At 40.2% G+C, this 16,001-nt stretch overlaps 1 protein-coding gene across 1 annotated transcript; it reads left to right on the plus strand.

Annotated features, from left to right (window-relative positions):
• Positions 1 to 1,234: 1,234 nt before the first annotated feature.
• Positions 1,235 to 4,811, plus strand: LOC115059842 (heparan sulfate glucosamine 3-O-sulfotransferase 2-like). Its single transcript, XM_029527560.1, has 2 exons — positions 1,235 to 1,737; positions 4,193 to 4,811. Exons 1-2 carry the CDS (start codon positions 1,235 to 1,237, stop codon positions 4,809 to 4,811), a joined length of 1,122 nt encoding a protein of 373 aa, XP_029383420.1.
• The last annotated feature ends 11,190 nt before the right edge of the window (positions 4,812 to 16,001 follow it).

Genomic DNA, 16,001 nt, shown 5'->3' on the forward strand with positions numbered 1-16,001 from the left:
GAAGGAGATGCCAGGCACAAAATTACTTGTTTGAGGCTGCAGGAGAAAACAGCCTCTCAGGGCTGGTGAGCTCAGTGGGCCACTGCGGCGGAGTCTGAGGAGTCCATCTTCAGTGTGTAAACTGCTCAGACTAGTTTCCAAGACTGGAAACAGAGAAGTATCTTCAAAATCACGAATAAAGGCAGATGACTGGCATCTCTGCTTCAGTTTTCCTTCTTCTTTCAAAACTCAAGAAAATATGTTATGTAACAGTAAAGACGTGTTCCTGTTAAAGTCACCAGCCAGTCATGAGCAGTTCATCGGTCCAGTCATTAGAGAGGATGGTGAGGAAACAGCAGTTGGTTGGCTGTATTACTGCAGTCAGAGTTTAGTGCAACAACTCGCTTATTTACAAAAAAGATGATGCAGACTAACGAGTATGTGTACTTTCATCTTTTAGGAGCTGGAATAAGGAGATTGCTGTCACCAGTTTGTTGTTAGAATCAATATCAGGCAATGCAAGTAATATCCAGTGGTTTTCAATTTAGTGTGTGAAAACAGCATTTAAAAATCCAGACTGCTCTTCATCACCTGAGAGTTTACCTGTCTTTGTGGCCAAAAAGCTTCCTGCTTCATGACAGAGTTAGCTGACAGTATATTTATTTCATTAGAAATGTCACTTCAGGTCATTTCAGAAAAGAAGAATCAATGAATGGTATTAGCAGTGGGTCCACACCAGCTTCCTCTAAATACTTCCACGAAATACTGCCTATATATATATATATATATAGTGTGTGTGTGTGAATATTTACTTTGCTGGGAAGCTTGTCGATGATTAAAGTCCAGAAGTCTGTTTGTGAGGAGGAAGCGGGACACTTTTTTTTAATCCAAAGATGCTCTGACGTCACCCTGTTGAAGTGTTTCTCTGAGGCTCTGCCTTTTTGAGGCTGACAGTCAGCGCAAGTTGCCAGAGAGCGCGCCTCCCTCCGAGTGTCAGCGGGGCGGGATGACCATGGAGCCGGCCGGCAGTCGGACCGGAGGACGTCGGTGCCAAACTCAGCCGGAGTTGCCTCCTCCACTCGCGGGACACATTTGGATTGTGTTAATGTGCTGCGTGATCAAGCGTTGGAAGTGCTGACTATCAACTGAGTGAAGTTTTTTTTTTTTTTTTTTCAGTGAGCAGTCTACAGCCACTTCAGCAGAGAGCACGGATCGCAGGGATCCATCAGAAAACCATGTTCATATCCATGGAGAGATGGCATGCGTGCTCCTCTTCAGTCGACTTCTCCCCTTCTCACACCGGCTCACAAGAACATCCTTCTGCTTGCTGTCCCTTCTCTTCTCATTTTGGTGCTACTGTGCGCTATTCCCCGCCGGTACCATCATGCAAAAGTCAGGTGATGAGACGCCGAGCTGCAGACGCGTCCTGGCCGACGGAGCCAAGAGGCGCCTCCAAAAGTCCGCCTCCTGCGTCCTGCCGCCGGACTCCAGGCCGAGCGGAGCCGAGGCGTCCCGGCTCCAAAGCCACCAAAGAGCCCCTTCGACCCTCCACGCCGTCAGGAACGACACGCCCAGCTCCCCGGTAGGTGCGTTAAAGTTTGGGAATAAAAAGTTGCCAAACGCCATCATAGTTGGCGTGAAAAAGGGAGGAACCAGAGCTGTCCTGGAGTTCATCCGGATCCATCCAGATGTGAGAGCCGCTGGAACCGAGACCCACTTCTTCGACAGGAACTATGACCGAGGCCTGGAGTGGTACAGGTGAGACCGGCACACACCAGCCTGCCCTTTATCCAAAAAGATGTGCTTTTTTCTGCCTCAGGCTTTAGCTCAGCAATAAGCCTGTAATATTAAAATATTAAAAATAATGATGATTCAGTAAGTTCCTCTGGGAATTAAAATCACACATCATGTGAAATCAGTTTATCAGCAGCTATCACTGTCCCTCTCCTGGTGCCTGTCTGACTTCAGGGCTTTGCTCCAAGTGTCTTCCAGTTTCTTGACTCATTTCATGTTCTTATTGGAAGAAACTTCCGAGGCCCGATTTTATGTTCACACCAGCAGAACACACTTTACACGTACTGTGAAGCAATTCATCAGATTCCTCAGAAACTCGCAGCACTGGAGGCAAACTCTGTAAACTGCAGTGCAGCTGCCAGGCCTCAGAGATATTGTTTTGTTTTGTTTGTAACGGTTGTGCTTGTCAGGTCATCAGTATCTACCTGTCCGTCCGACACAGGAAGCAGGCACATCATTATTAAACGCCTTTCTTACACTCAAAGCAGACATGTGCTTTGTTTTTCTTATGAAGTTGTGTGCACATATGCACACAAACATACAACTATGCACAAAATCAACCAGAGATTCTAAGCACATTTCAGGTTAATGATTCCCCGTCACGTCCTCATGAAGTATATGTATCAGTATTCCTATTAAATAATTATAGACCACGGTATCTCCACTAATTGGCAGTTTTCACGACAGTTGGAGGATGAAGCCCTTTTATCTCAGAGATGTCTCAGAGGTGTGAACCTTCTCTTATTACTGTAATTTGACTGGCAGCTGTGAAAGCTAAAAGGTCAAATGCTAGCTGGCAGAGTTGCTTTCAAAATTCAGTCACTTCCTTCAAAATTATTCTCGGCCAAATGATTGTTTTGACCAGATATGGTCTCAATCTCAACGTGCGACCAAGTGTGCTGATGTTTCATTTCACGCACCATCTATACAGAAGAATAATAAAAAAAAAAAAAAAAAAAACAACAACAACAACAGCCCCAAAAGTAATAAAGATCCTTGGTTGACTCAGTGAGCTTGGAAGCATCAGATTGGGACTGGACTGGTGAGAGTAAATGAAAAGAAATGCAATAAAATGGCAAAACAATTCTGTGCAGCACTGAAGACCGCGGTGCAGAGCGAGGCCAGCCAGGGGCCAGCACTCCTGTAGAAAACACACAAACAAACAAACAAATAAACAAACATCTCATTTTTTTCAAAGGCTGTTTGTGGCACAACAAAATCTTTCACCTCTCTATGTAATATTGATTCCCCAGATCCCTCTTGATGTGGTCTGCTTTTATACTTCTGTGTTTGTTTTTCGGCTGTTTTAATCATTTTGGGACTGGGACTGCATGTCACTATATAATTTGATCTTTTATTATGGACTGCATCCTTCCTGAAATGTTGCCCCCTAATGGTAGTTTCAAAACAACCTACTGAAATGGAGCAATATTTAATATTTAAAGCAGAAGACATGAAACATTCAGATTCATGCATTCATCAGAGTTTTCTGAAAGCAAAATACATAAGGGCCTTATTTTACAGATATAGTTGAAGCTCTCAGTTGATTAATGGCTTATTTAAACAGTCACCGAAACGAATCACAATGTTTCTGGCCTTTTTTTTGTTGTTATTTCAACAATCAAGTCACAATATTTGAGTCCAAATCCATTCTGGTTATTCCATTTTCAGGTTTCCTATATGTATATATATATATAAAAACTTCTACTTGAATGAATTTTATATTTTTAGATCCAGGACAAAACAAAAAAATGTTTGGGTGAGGGCGTTTGTTTCCTTCTAGTCTTCTGATCTTAAATTGATAAATGATGAAGTGAATAACAGATGAAAAGTAAATAACTGATTAATAGTCAATACTGAAAATAAATTTCTGGCTCCTTTTAAAGTCCGTCCTTCGTCTTTGGTAGTTCCCAATCAAAGTTTTACTGTGTGAAGGCACACCTGTGCTCACCATTTCCTTCACAGACCAAAGTGGCCTAGTTAGAAGACCCAGAAGTTATTCTGCTATGTGTTGTGTTTGTATTCGGTATGATTTATTGCTGTTGAACCACGCAGGGCTGATGCACAAGAGAGCTGTCTGTGAGACAGGTTTCCAGTGACAACAGAGCACTATGACTTTGCGTCTCTGCTCCTGTTATCATTTACATGGAGAAACTGGGCTCACAGTCAAACTGAAGCTTCTCAGCTAATGAAGTTTTACGTATTTGTAAATCACAAGTGTCATCTTGCCCTAAATAGACAATTAATCCACACCATTTTACTTTTGACTGATTGAATGCAAGGACATCATGTCCTCTCTATCTGGGTCTTTTATCCTTTTTGGTGTCAAGACTTTCAAAACAGCAAGAAAAAAAGACACTTAGTCTTCATGAATCTGGATGTCACTGAATCTTTTACTTTGTTTTCATCTTTCATTCAGAGGTTTAATGCCAAGGACCCTCGAAAGCCAAATCACAATGGAGAAGACACCAAGCTACTTCGTGACAAAAGAAACGCCCCATCGGATCTCTGCAATGTCCCAAAATACCAAACTCATTGTGGTGGTGAGAGACCCCGTCACTCGTGCAATATCAGATTATACTCAGACTTTATCCAAAACTCCCGACCTGCCAAGCTTCCAGGAGCTGGCCTTCAGAAACCAGTGCCTGGGCATTGTGGACACATCCTGGAACGCCATTAGGATCGGCCTGTACGCTCTGCACCTGGAGAACTGGCTCCGTTACTTCCCTCTGGCTCAGATCCACTTCGTGAGCGGAGAGCGTCTTATCACTGACCCAGCAGGGGAACTGGCTCGGGTGCAAGATTTCCTCGGATTAAAGCGCATTGTCACAGACAAACACTTCTATTTCAACCGCACAAAGGGCTTCCCTTGCCTTAAGAAGCCAGAGAGCAGCGGCTCGCCTCGCTGTCTGGGCAAGTCCAAGGGCAGAACTCATGTGCAGATAGACAGAGATGCGATTGAGCAATTGCGAGACTTCTATAGACCCTACAATGTAAAGTTTTATGAAATGGTGGGCCATGATTTTAGGTGGGAGTAAAAGTTCAAGACATATTTTTGAAAGATTTATGTATTCCACAAAAAAAAAAAAAAAGCAGCTTTGCTTACAGCAGTACATCATGGCAAAGACAGATAGTGAACTCTAAGTCTTCAGATAATTTATGTGAATCAACCAAAACAGTATTATTCTTTGAAGTGAAACTAATGAACAGAGCAGATTCTGTAGGACTTTGCTTTGCACTTGTAATGATGAGTTACCAGCCAGTATCCTGTTGTTAGATATAGCCGTCATTTCAGCTTCAGGATCACAAGATTTCAGTTTATGCTTCTGCATATTATTGCTGACTCGTTTTCCCATTTTACCGACTGGCTTATAAAAAAGGAAGAAATTTCAGGCGATGGGATTAATTCCTCTTAAAACCTGCTTCACTAATCAAGGCGGGGCTTGAAAGCAAGACCTTGGAAAATGTCAGTGAAGTCTTCAGGGAGAGCAGAATTAAGCTGCAGCATTGTGGTGGTAAATCCAAAATGTAAAGCCATAACACAAGTGTGAGCCACCTCTTTACTCACGTTGGTGTCATCAGTTTCTATACAGAGTGAGAGCTTTTCTTTTCCTTCCAGCATGATTCAGATCAGTTCAGACATCTTGTAACATGCAGCCTTTCACTTTGTAGTGTGTGCCATGTTCATATTTTTGTTACCAAATTATTTAATCACTGCCTTACCTGCAACGCTTGCCTGTATACATAATTAAATGAAATACATGCACAAATGAATTAATGAAATGATTGCTACTGTCTGATCTGAAGCCCTGACCATGATAACTTGCCTTTCTAAAAAATGTAGGATTAATCACTTCTTCATTCCCCACCTCTACACAGCTACTGTGTGATTCATTTAAAACTGCAGACCAAAATCACATAATGCTGCTAAAAATAAATAGATAACCCCACATTTGAAATTTGAACATCTTAGAAAATGGTGGAAGGTGTTCCACAGCTCTGTTTTCGCATCTAGTTAGTAAAATTGTGATTTGTGACAGATATGACAATTTAGACAGCTTATATATTTGTCAGCCGTGTTTCCATTGAAAACACATCATTCATGGTTTATTCCATCCTGTCAGGTTTTTCGCGTGACTTGGTTCTAGTAGGTGGATGCGTGGGTGTAGCTCTAAGGAATTTCAATCACTTTTCAAAGACAAAGCAGGGAACACCTAGTGGTGGCAGGTTATCAAATAGATTCTGGGATGCATGTCACATGATTGCAGTAAAAAGTTTGGATTTGGCGACATGGGATGAATACCAAAGCCCGAATCTCTAAACTTCAGCCAGACTTACACAGAACCGCAAAAACAAAGGAAATACACTATGTGAGGGATACCACAGTATATTCCATGAATCCCAATGAGTTTGTACTGAGAGATTGTTTACTGAAATTCTCTATCACACAGTATTGTATCTGTAAAATATATATGTGTTATATATTAATATTAATAACAGTAATCTATTTTTTCAGTGAAAGGGTTAGGTCAGTATTTAGGTAATGTGAAGGAGACTATGATTTGGTGAGGGGGCAAAGACTGTATAAGAAGGACCATGAGGTGAAATAAATCAAAAGTATTTATTGGGTAACAGGGTAAGTATTTTCATTATGGTTTAAAGTAATTGTATTCATGCGAAACAGAGCAAGGAGCAAACAGATTGAAATAAAAGTATGGTGTAATTTATTTCAGAATGAAGCAATTACTTGGAAAAACATGTACAACTTGGAATTGAAGTGTACTGATAAATATAAGTATCAAAGTAGTGTGATTTTTTTTTTTATGCTGATGATTAACAATATTGTTGGAGAAGTACAGCTCAAAACAAACAGGGTTTATTGGATTGGTGTCATATTTAATACAATTCTGCAAATTATACTTTAAGATAAAAGCATCTGATTTAGGATAACTGGGGACAAAGTGCTGTAAAGGATAGTGTTGGTCCAGCGTGTGTGGGCTGTAAATGCACCCATTATTTATTCAGTATGTACCAAGCACCCTTCTCTTACAAGGTTAAATATTTAATTGTAACATAGATATACAAAATATTTACACTGAAACTTGTACTTCTGCAATATTAAGTGTCACCAGCTTTCTTTGCAGTTCCAAAATAAAGTGGTTGCTAATCACGAACAACTGCAAGCGAGAATTAAATCAATATCAACAAATGTAGATCCCCCATCGGAATAAGCAGACATATGGGGAGAGTATATAGATGCCAGGAGTTCAGTGCAGGGCTCACAAACAGAACGGCAGAGGCTTGCTCAGCATCTTAATGTGTCTGTCAAAATCACAAGTAATAGATGTTGTGACTGCGAGAATCAGTTTTTCTTATCTAATAACACTCATGAATAATGATTTCTCTCACGGTGAAATGTAGGACGCATTGCTTCTCTCTGTTATCTACATACCTCAGAAGTCTGCTACTTTTATCTGTTTGAGTACTACTGCATCTGAAGTCCGCTTGAAATGTACATGTAACAGAGTACGCTTTGAAGATTTCTTGGTGTTAGACAGCTATACAGGAAGTTGAGCTCAGGATCCAGCTCATATTTTTACTCTGTCATATGTTTCAGTTTCCTCATCTCCCCCCTTCTCTGCAAATGAATTGTTAGGAGACAAATCATAAAAGACGCTCCACTCTGCTTGACCCTGTCTCAACACAGACGCCTGCCTTTCTCTTTTCTTTTTTTTTTTCCCCTCGCAGAGTCTCTTTCACTCATCATCTCTGTTCCCGTCCTAACATTCATTAAACCGGTAAGACCTCCAGCTGGGGGCGTGGGCTGGTGTGGCCCCAGCACCTCCGATGCCCTCCTTGTCATCATTCCTTGCCAGCAGCTCGTTCCTGTGGCTGGCTGAGCATGTGCACAGGTGAGCGTCTATCCAGTCGTCACTGTGAGCAGCAGCTCTCTGTACGGTACACATGGGTCCTAATTAGGCCTGAGGGCTGGAGAGGAGCAATCCCCAAGAACAAGCATCAGCCAGAGTCTGATTAGACTCTGCAAGTCAACGGCTCTCCAGAGATTGCTTGCAGGTCAAATCTCTCACTCTCTTTCTTTCTCCCCCTCATGCTCATACAAACACACACACACACACACACACTCTGCTTCCTTTTTAAAATATGAATCCCCTCTGGATCCAGCCCATGCAAATCAAGAAATCCTTTGCATTTCGGAGACATATTTGCACTCAAGCTAATGAGGTGCTTGGTAAGCTGAATGAGTATTTGTTAAAACTAAGATGAGAATATTGTGTTGATTCATTTTTTTTTTTTGTCTTGTTGATGAAATGCTGAAACTAAATGATTCATTTGAAACGACTCCATGCAAAAGGTTATGTGCGGATTATATTTCAATGAAACACTTTTCATATGTAGTTGAATTTATATGAAGGCGTCCCTATGGAGCTGCTTGGTAATTATTGAATGTTGGAGATACCTGAAGGGATCAGTTAATGCTCCAGCGTACTGCTGCACAAGTTGTAGCTGAGACTAAGAATAAGACTTCAAGGCAGACATATTGTTCTTTTATCTATCATACTCCATGGAGAGATTTGGAGAGAGGCTTCTTGATAGCAATTTTTGAATATCAGTGATTATTGGTTAAAGAAGCAATATTTTACCTCTTCTGGTAAAATCGGAAAATTTGAGGTCTACTTTTCTCTCAAGCATGAAAAAAGAATAAATAAAATCAAGTGCAGAGGCTGAGGACAGACTTTTAGGCAGAAGTTTAAATGTCACAGTGAGGTTCTTCATGCAGATTCATCTCCTGCAGAATCCCTGTTGGTTAATGTAGCTTCAAAAATTAATTCTTTTGGATTTTTAATGAGCTTAAAAGTAAGACGGGAGCAGTGGCAAAGGAATATTTCCAAATGAAACTTAATACTGCAGCCAGTATCACATATAATTGTTAACCATGCCGTAAGTAGAACAAATGCAAGCCTACAGGAAAATGCATTTTACATGGTCGCTCTATTTAAGATGCTCTACATGAAAATAGTACACATTCACAGAGCCTTCCTTGCCCTTTGCTCATAGGAGATAGAATGAGGTTCCCTGGTACGTGAATGAGACAGCAGCTGACACTGCAGAGGCAGCGATTCAGCAGTGTACCTCCTTCAGTCCGTACGCCTCAGAATAGTTTAACTTCTGCAGCCGACAGGATGTCCCAGTGGTCGGAATAACCAGTGGCTTCAGAGCCAAATTAAAATGAAGTACTGACAACTGTGGCACAGTCTCAAGTACGTAATGATATATGTTCTACAACTATTTGCAGAGCGGTGTTGGAAGTGCAGTCTGGGGGTTTGACACTTAATAAGTGTGTGCATGTGATGCGCTCTTCAAGGCTGACGGGGGGGAACTGGCATGATGAAGAAGAAGAAGAGTAACAGACATAGGTTTAGAGGGAAAATTAAATGTTTCCAATGAAATGCAAGCCATATCTTTTGACTAAATGATGATATCAGTGATGGGCTGTCTAAAAGCAGCATAGTATTATGTGTGTGTTTCAATCTTTGCATCTATTTTACACATAAACAGCCCCCCCCCCCCCTTTTTAACTTGTCTCTAGCAGAGAGTGAGAGGAAGATGGCAAAGATGTGAGATTTTGTTGGATGCATGCCCTCTCAAGATTTAGATCCGTGAAATTTCTGCAAAGTCCCCCAAATTAGAAAGAGTTGTTTGGTGCCATCTCCCTGTTGTTGTATCTGTTTGTCAGACTAGGCAAGAGTGTGTTTTCTGCGGAGCAGCCCAAGTGAGGTGGAAAGCTGATTAGATCGGAGGAGTCGTCAGACCTCAGCATCTCTCTCACCAGGCGATGTGTTCTAATTAGAGGTTGTGCCTCACGTCTCACTGAGGAGAATAACAATCCCCATCCCAAGGCTGCCGCCAGATGAACCTCACATCCGCTGCAAACCTGAACGCATCTGATGCATCAGCAACCCCACCGACTCCAGACCGCACCTGAGTCGGCATGCAGTGTGTTAGGATTTTGATAGGATGTTTACTTCGCGTGGTAACACTCTCAAAGCGGGAGGCCTTGCAAAGCTGGAGGAACAATGAGTGAAGCCAGGTAGAGTGGCTCTGCACGCAGGTTTTCATGCCCAAACATTTCTTTCAGGTAATTAACACATTTCCACATCCCGATTGTTTGCAAATAGGAAAGTTTTTCTGCCTTGCCTCCTTCTTTTTTTTACTACAGTGAAAGGTGTGTGTGGTTTTTTAGTTTGTTTGTATTTTTTTTTTTTTTTTTATATTGACATGTTACAAGTCATTTTTCAGACATTTCAGAAAAACATAAAAAACTGATCCAAGGCTAAAGTCACACTCCAGGAATAGTGATCTGTTGTGAGGATGTGGTTGACCACCAGAGGTGGCCAGCATCATGAGATCACTTAGGCAAAAAAATCAAAATGCCATTGTCAAAAAAATTACAAAGGCCATTATTTTAGGATAATAGTCTAAAATTAAGGAACAATCTGAACCGGGAAGATGACGGCTTATTGTCGTGCAGCAGTGCGAATCACTATGCTGCAATGCTGCCTCAACCCAAATTACAGATAGAAACTGAAATAAGCCGATTGAGAGCAAATATTCTGCTCTTTTTCATTGAATCTTTGAACTATTCAGTAATCATGATATTTTATCTTGAACTCATCAATATATTAAATAGATGTGATAAACAGGCCTACAGTGGAATGATAACTGCCTGTCCATACAAATACTCAGTTGGATTTTTGTTTGTCAACCTAATTTTTAAAGGGACACAGTGATTTCCTCCACATACATTTAAACTGTAATCAATCAGGCAAATAAAATTCTTTGCTTTGTCCATATACACCAGCTCACACTCAGACAGTGGTGGAGAGTCCAACCTTCCCGGGCGGCTTCTCTCAGATTGGATGTCAGATGTTGGAGACAGCTGCGCCCATCACAGATTTTTATGAATACATTACCTTTTATGTTCATCCAAACACTAATTTATCTTCCTCAGAAAATCAAACGGGACAGACATTCACTAGTCGCCAGTCCTCAGAAAATGAGAACGACCAGAAAGTGAGCTTTTGTGTGAGAGAAATATCTGCAGCCAAAATAACTGCGAATCGTTCAGCTGGCTGATAATTCAAATCTCATCTTTGATAAAGTGTATGTGCAGATGTGTTTGTGCTTTCTGTTTGTGCCTGAATGTTTTTTTTTTCTTCTTCTTCTTCTTCTTTTTTTTTTTTTTTTTTTTTTTTTAGCAGAGATGGCTTATGAAATATCAAAGTGTGTTATTTGCCTCCACGAAACTCCACAACATCAAAGACTTTCCTTTTCTCCCACAAGAACGCAGGAACCTCAAGTTTTTCACTTGTGCAGCTGCCTTCCATCTCAGCATTGCTCAAAAGGCAAAAGCCTCTAATGATACAAGACACAAGATGGAGAGACCGCTGCCAACAAAACACAGGGAGAGGGAAAAAATACCAGATCAACAACTAAACAGACACATTTTGGGTGATGATTGACATCCCTGCATCTTTTTATTATTCCTGTGAAGTTCGTCCAGACACATTGATGCCAGCACTGTGGCCTCACACTTTGGCTGATGCAGCAATCTGGTGATATGCGCCTCTCTGCCTGCCAACCACCTGGATGGGAGAAGCATAATCAAGCCCTCAGTCAATCATTCCTCGCACAGCCAATGGTGTAGGATGAGTGTCAGAGGAAGTGTGGCAGACATGCTCTGGCTGCATGTCCAACTGTGACACTTCACACGTTGCTCTCAGGCATCTCGATGAGTCCTCTGTATTGGCAAGATTTGATGATTCCAGCTACCCACTGCTGTGCATTATGTGCAGCATGTGGGAGAAATATGGCTGCTAGCTCTCAAGCATTTAACAGGTTAAGGTTTTAATAAGTTTATCTCTGGCTCTTTTGAGCAGAAAGAGCAGTGAGTTGGCTACAAAGTCAGAGCAGTTTGAGGAATGGGAACACTAAAATAAAAAAGAAAATTAAAATCGCTGCATGTGGATACCATGCTGGTGGAGGAATGATGGAAACCATATCATGCATGATGGCTTTATTTTTTTTATTTTTTAATTTTTAAGGGTTTTGTGATGAGTCTTTAAAGGAACAGTGAGGACTAATCCTTACAGTTTATGGGAGTTGCCTCTAGTTCGTTAACAACAGCACAGTCTTCTTGGTGTTAAATTTGTTTTCAAGGCACCACTCACTGCTTTGGGTTATGTAATTCAGCCATGGATGTCCCACATGAGACGTTATGTATATTGCATTACCTAAAAAGCAGCTCTCTCTCTCTGACAGCACTCACGACTTGCTAGAATTTTCATCTCCAATTAAAAGCAAATTTAAGTACTGCATCACTGGACTGAGGAGAAGAGAAAAAACTGACATGCTCTCTCCTGAAACAACTGAATAATTTAATTTGTTTGCCATACAGCAGGGAAAAATGTCTCGCTTTGAGAATACATTTAGTATTATGCAGTGCGGTTAGTAATGATGCTATAAAATACATGTTAAGATGATAAAATTAACCGGCATGCCTGGAAATAATGAGACAGAGTTCTGTCATGACTTTCTTCAACTTTTTTGTAGGGCAAAACCAATAGTATTTGGATAGGACAGCAAATAATTCAAAGACATAGAAAAGCGCGTTAGATTTTTCTCATTTCTGTTGTTAGAAATTCATTGAAATTAACACTTTTAATCTATGTGGTGCAATACATCTTTTAATATCACTGAGTTACACAGTGAAGATTCCCCAGTGAGGATTTAGCACAATACAGTAGCAGGCAGCACTCGAGAGGTAGCCTGTGTGGCAGTAGCCATTTTGGCTAATGGGGTGTTTACACAGAAAGTGTTTCAGTTCTACCTTTAAGATGTCAGTTTGATACACAAGTCAGGAGAAGCGCTACAATTTGAATCACATTTAACTCAGTAAGACAATAAATGTAGCCCACAGCTCATTTTTACACTTAAAGCCTGTTCTCTGGTTGATGAACACACCAAAGCGCAGTGACATTCGACTTTGAAGACGTTCAACATCTCAGAACTGCAACCAATCTACAGCTTCTGCTGCTCCCTGGCTAATGTGCTGCTGAAACTACACTGTGCAATATCAGTCACTGCAGCTATACGCCTCGAGCTAAAATGTGTAACGGCAGTGGTGCATGCAGAGAAATTGACACAGTTATGTCTGTTTATACAGCACATACATAAAGTTGGTACATTGATCATTAGCAACCCAAAGCTACTGCTGCAACCAGACTGAATAAAATCCTACTGTATATACCAGTATGTATATAATAACAGACAAGTAAAATCTCTGATATTTGGGCCTATCGAGCAGAGCAGAGCTCCATTGTGGAGTCAATGAAGTCGAATAATGAGAATTAGAATAAGAAGAAGACAGATACTTCTCTGGGAATTTCTATCTTTAATCTGGGAAAATTATGTCACCTCATAATCAAGTTTGATTGTCTGGACGTGTTCTAATTCAATCAAGAAAGGATCTTTTTTTTCTCTGTTTTGCTCTTACTCTGAAAGGAACTTCAACATTCTCTGTGATCTATAAATACCACCATATCTGACTTCAGGTGTATTCAACCGGGCTGCAAATACATGCTTTTAAAGTCACACCTTTCTTGTGTTTTTAACCCCATGTGCATGAGTGTTAATGTTTATGAGATGATTTTTTTAACACTCTTTGTGATATGTATATATAATGTAGGCCATAATGAGTGTTCATTATTGCACAATCCAAACCAAAAGCACTGAAACAAATGTGATTCTTATTGTGCAGACATACTGTTGCTTTGTTGACATTGCATGATAGCAGTTTTTGACTGTAATTTTGTCCCTTTAATATACTAATATATAACAAGGTTCATTCATCTGGCTGAGTCTCTTCTAAGCTTTTTTGTAACTGTTTTGTAACTGTCTATGTCTATGTAAATAGCATTTTAGCATGACTGAAACGGTTGTATGTGATATTATAGCCACCCCTGAATGTCGCCCACACCACAGCACTCAATGGATCGATCCCTCCAAACAGCATGCAGTGAAAAAGTGAAAGCTAATCATGAAAATCCTGCTCATTGTCTCCCATCCAGGGACCGAGTGTCTCAAAATGGAGACTAGCAGCTGCATTAAGGATTGAATTTGGCCCTGGGAGATACAAAGATTGAACTGATCAATAAGCTTAGATTGCCCTTCTACAATGCATCAAACACATTAATGTAGCAAAAGCAAAAGATGTAAACTAATAACAGCATGTTAGATGCATTACGGTGAGGAGTCATGAAGGGTAATGTCACGATTTGTGTAAATCCAGATAAAAGCTGTTGAATCCTCCACTGAGGTCTCCCTAATGACGTTCCCTTGGAGCTGATACAATTGGCAAATGATTATTGATTTCAGTACTTGAGAAGCCTGGCTCCTTTACAGAATGATCTTGTGTCGGGTTGCTGTCCTGGATTTTCTAATTACATCCATCCATACATATTAATTGCACAAAGATATTCCTTTAGAATACAAGACAAATGCTCAGTTTTGATAGGATAACTGTTGTAGAGTCTTCCTTCTGCATGTCCACAGAAGCATGTTGGAGCCCCACCACACTGCAGGCAATTTTGAAAAATTGCATCACTTCTCATATAACACAAGAGGTAAGAAGTGAGAGGTGAAAATGCAATTCCTAAAAATTGATGACTGTGCTACAAAATTACAAGAACAGAAAGACAAAGGGGCAGCATTAACACTTAATATGCTCAGCCTTGGGCCAAACTAATAAAACCACAATTGAATCAGCTCTAAATAAATGATGGTGCTGTAGTTTAATAACATATCATCTCTGTCACTGACAGCATTAGATTTGATGCTACTATATATCTTAATAATCCCACAAGTTCAAACTGAAGGGCATTTCTCATGGACAAATTCATGTTGAGCGTCACTTTATCTCCCCAACTCATTATTTTTGTGTCAGCTGGGATTTTCAGGCAAACATTGAGCACCACCAAGTGGAGCAAAGGTGAAGTTTGACCCAAAAAGGAGCTGCATAAAGACAGCAAATGCAAAACAAATTATCCAATTTTATTTTAAGACGTAATTTTATTGTGTTGTTTTATTTTGTTTGCCTTTCATTGCCACATCAATGCCAACACACGCTGCTACCATTCAAAGGAAGATAAACACAGCACATGTTAAAAATTACATTATATCATTGAATAAAAATGGAAAAATAAAAGGTTGTTCTCGTGCATTTGTGAAAATAAATAATTCCTCGTAGTGTTTCTATATTTATACATCCCTTTCATGTCATCAACTCCGCAGGATTTCCCTCAGAGTTAATGTGACATATGGTCAGTTTACATACTGCATGTGTTGTGTAGTACCACAGTATCAACACACTGTAGTCACCAGGCACTGAAGATAATATCTTGATTTATTCTGCACCATGTGCCAGAAGACTATAAAGTGTTTACGGTCCAGCTGCTTAGGCTAGAAATGCACACTCCTCTTTGAATGTGACACTTAGTAGATCAGCAAATCTATAATTGTAATGTTTAATTTATTTAGTGGGATGTTACAAAATTACAATGCCTTCCTGTGCAAATGTTCACAGTGAAAAATTCAATAGTTATGATGCACATTATCATTGTTAGGATAGTTGTATGGTGTGGTTTTGAGACAGGTTTGATACAAAAATTAAAGAGAAGATATTGCACATTGTTTCATTTTTGGATCTTCAGTCATAAGCAGAGGACAAAGATTGTAACGGCATCACAATGTTTTCAACGGCACCAGCCCAACCTGACAAAGTGTACATATTTAGAACCAGCTGACAAGTCTGTCGTCAGGGCTTGTGTAGCACACTACTAATTTCATTTCTGAGCTCTCAGAGCAGAACAGATAGAACTTCAACTGTTACAAATGATAAATGAAAGTTATTCCACAAGTAGTAAACGGCAGCAAAGGTTTTGTTGCTAAAACCATATAAAAAGGCTTCTTTTTTTTTTTTTTTTTAAGTCTGGTTAGCGTTGGTATTGTGAGGGAAAATGTGACACAAAACAATACAATACAGAAAACACTAATTTGCACGTGAGTTGATTTACTATGTGAGGGTGAATGAGCGAGAATTATCATTCATACAAAATGTATACTGATTTGCAGAAATGTGCAAACAAAGC

The sequence above is a fragment of the Echeneis naucrates genome, chromosome 19 (genome assembly GCF_900963305.1).
Source record: "Echeneis naucrates chromosome 19, fEcheNa1.1, whole genome shotgun sequence".
NCBI classification, from domain to species: domain Eukaryota; kingdom Metazoa; phylum Chordata; class Actinopteri; order Carangiformes; family Echeneidae; genus Echeneis; species Echeneis naucrates.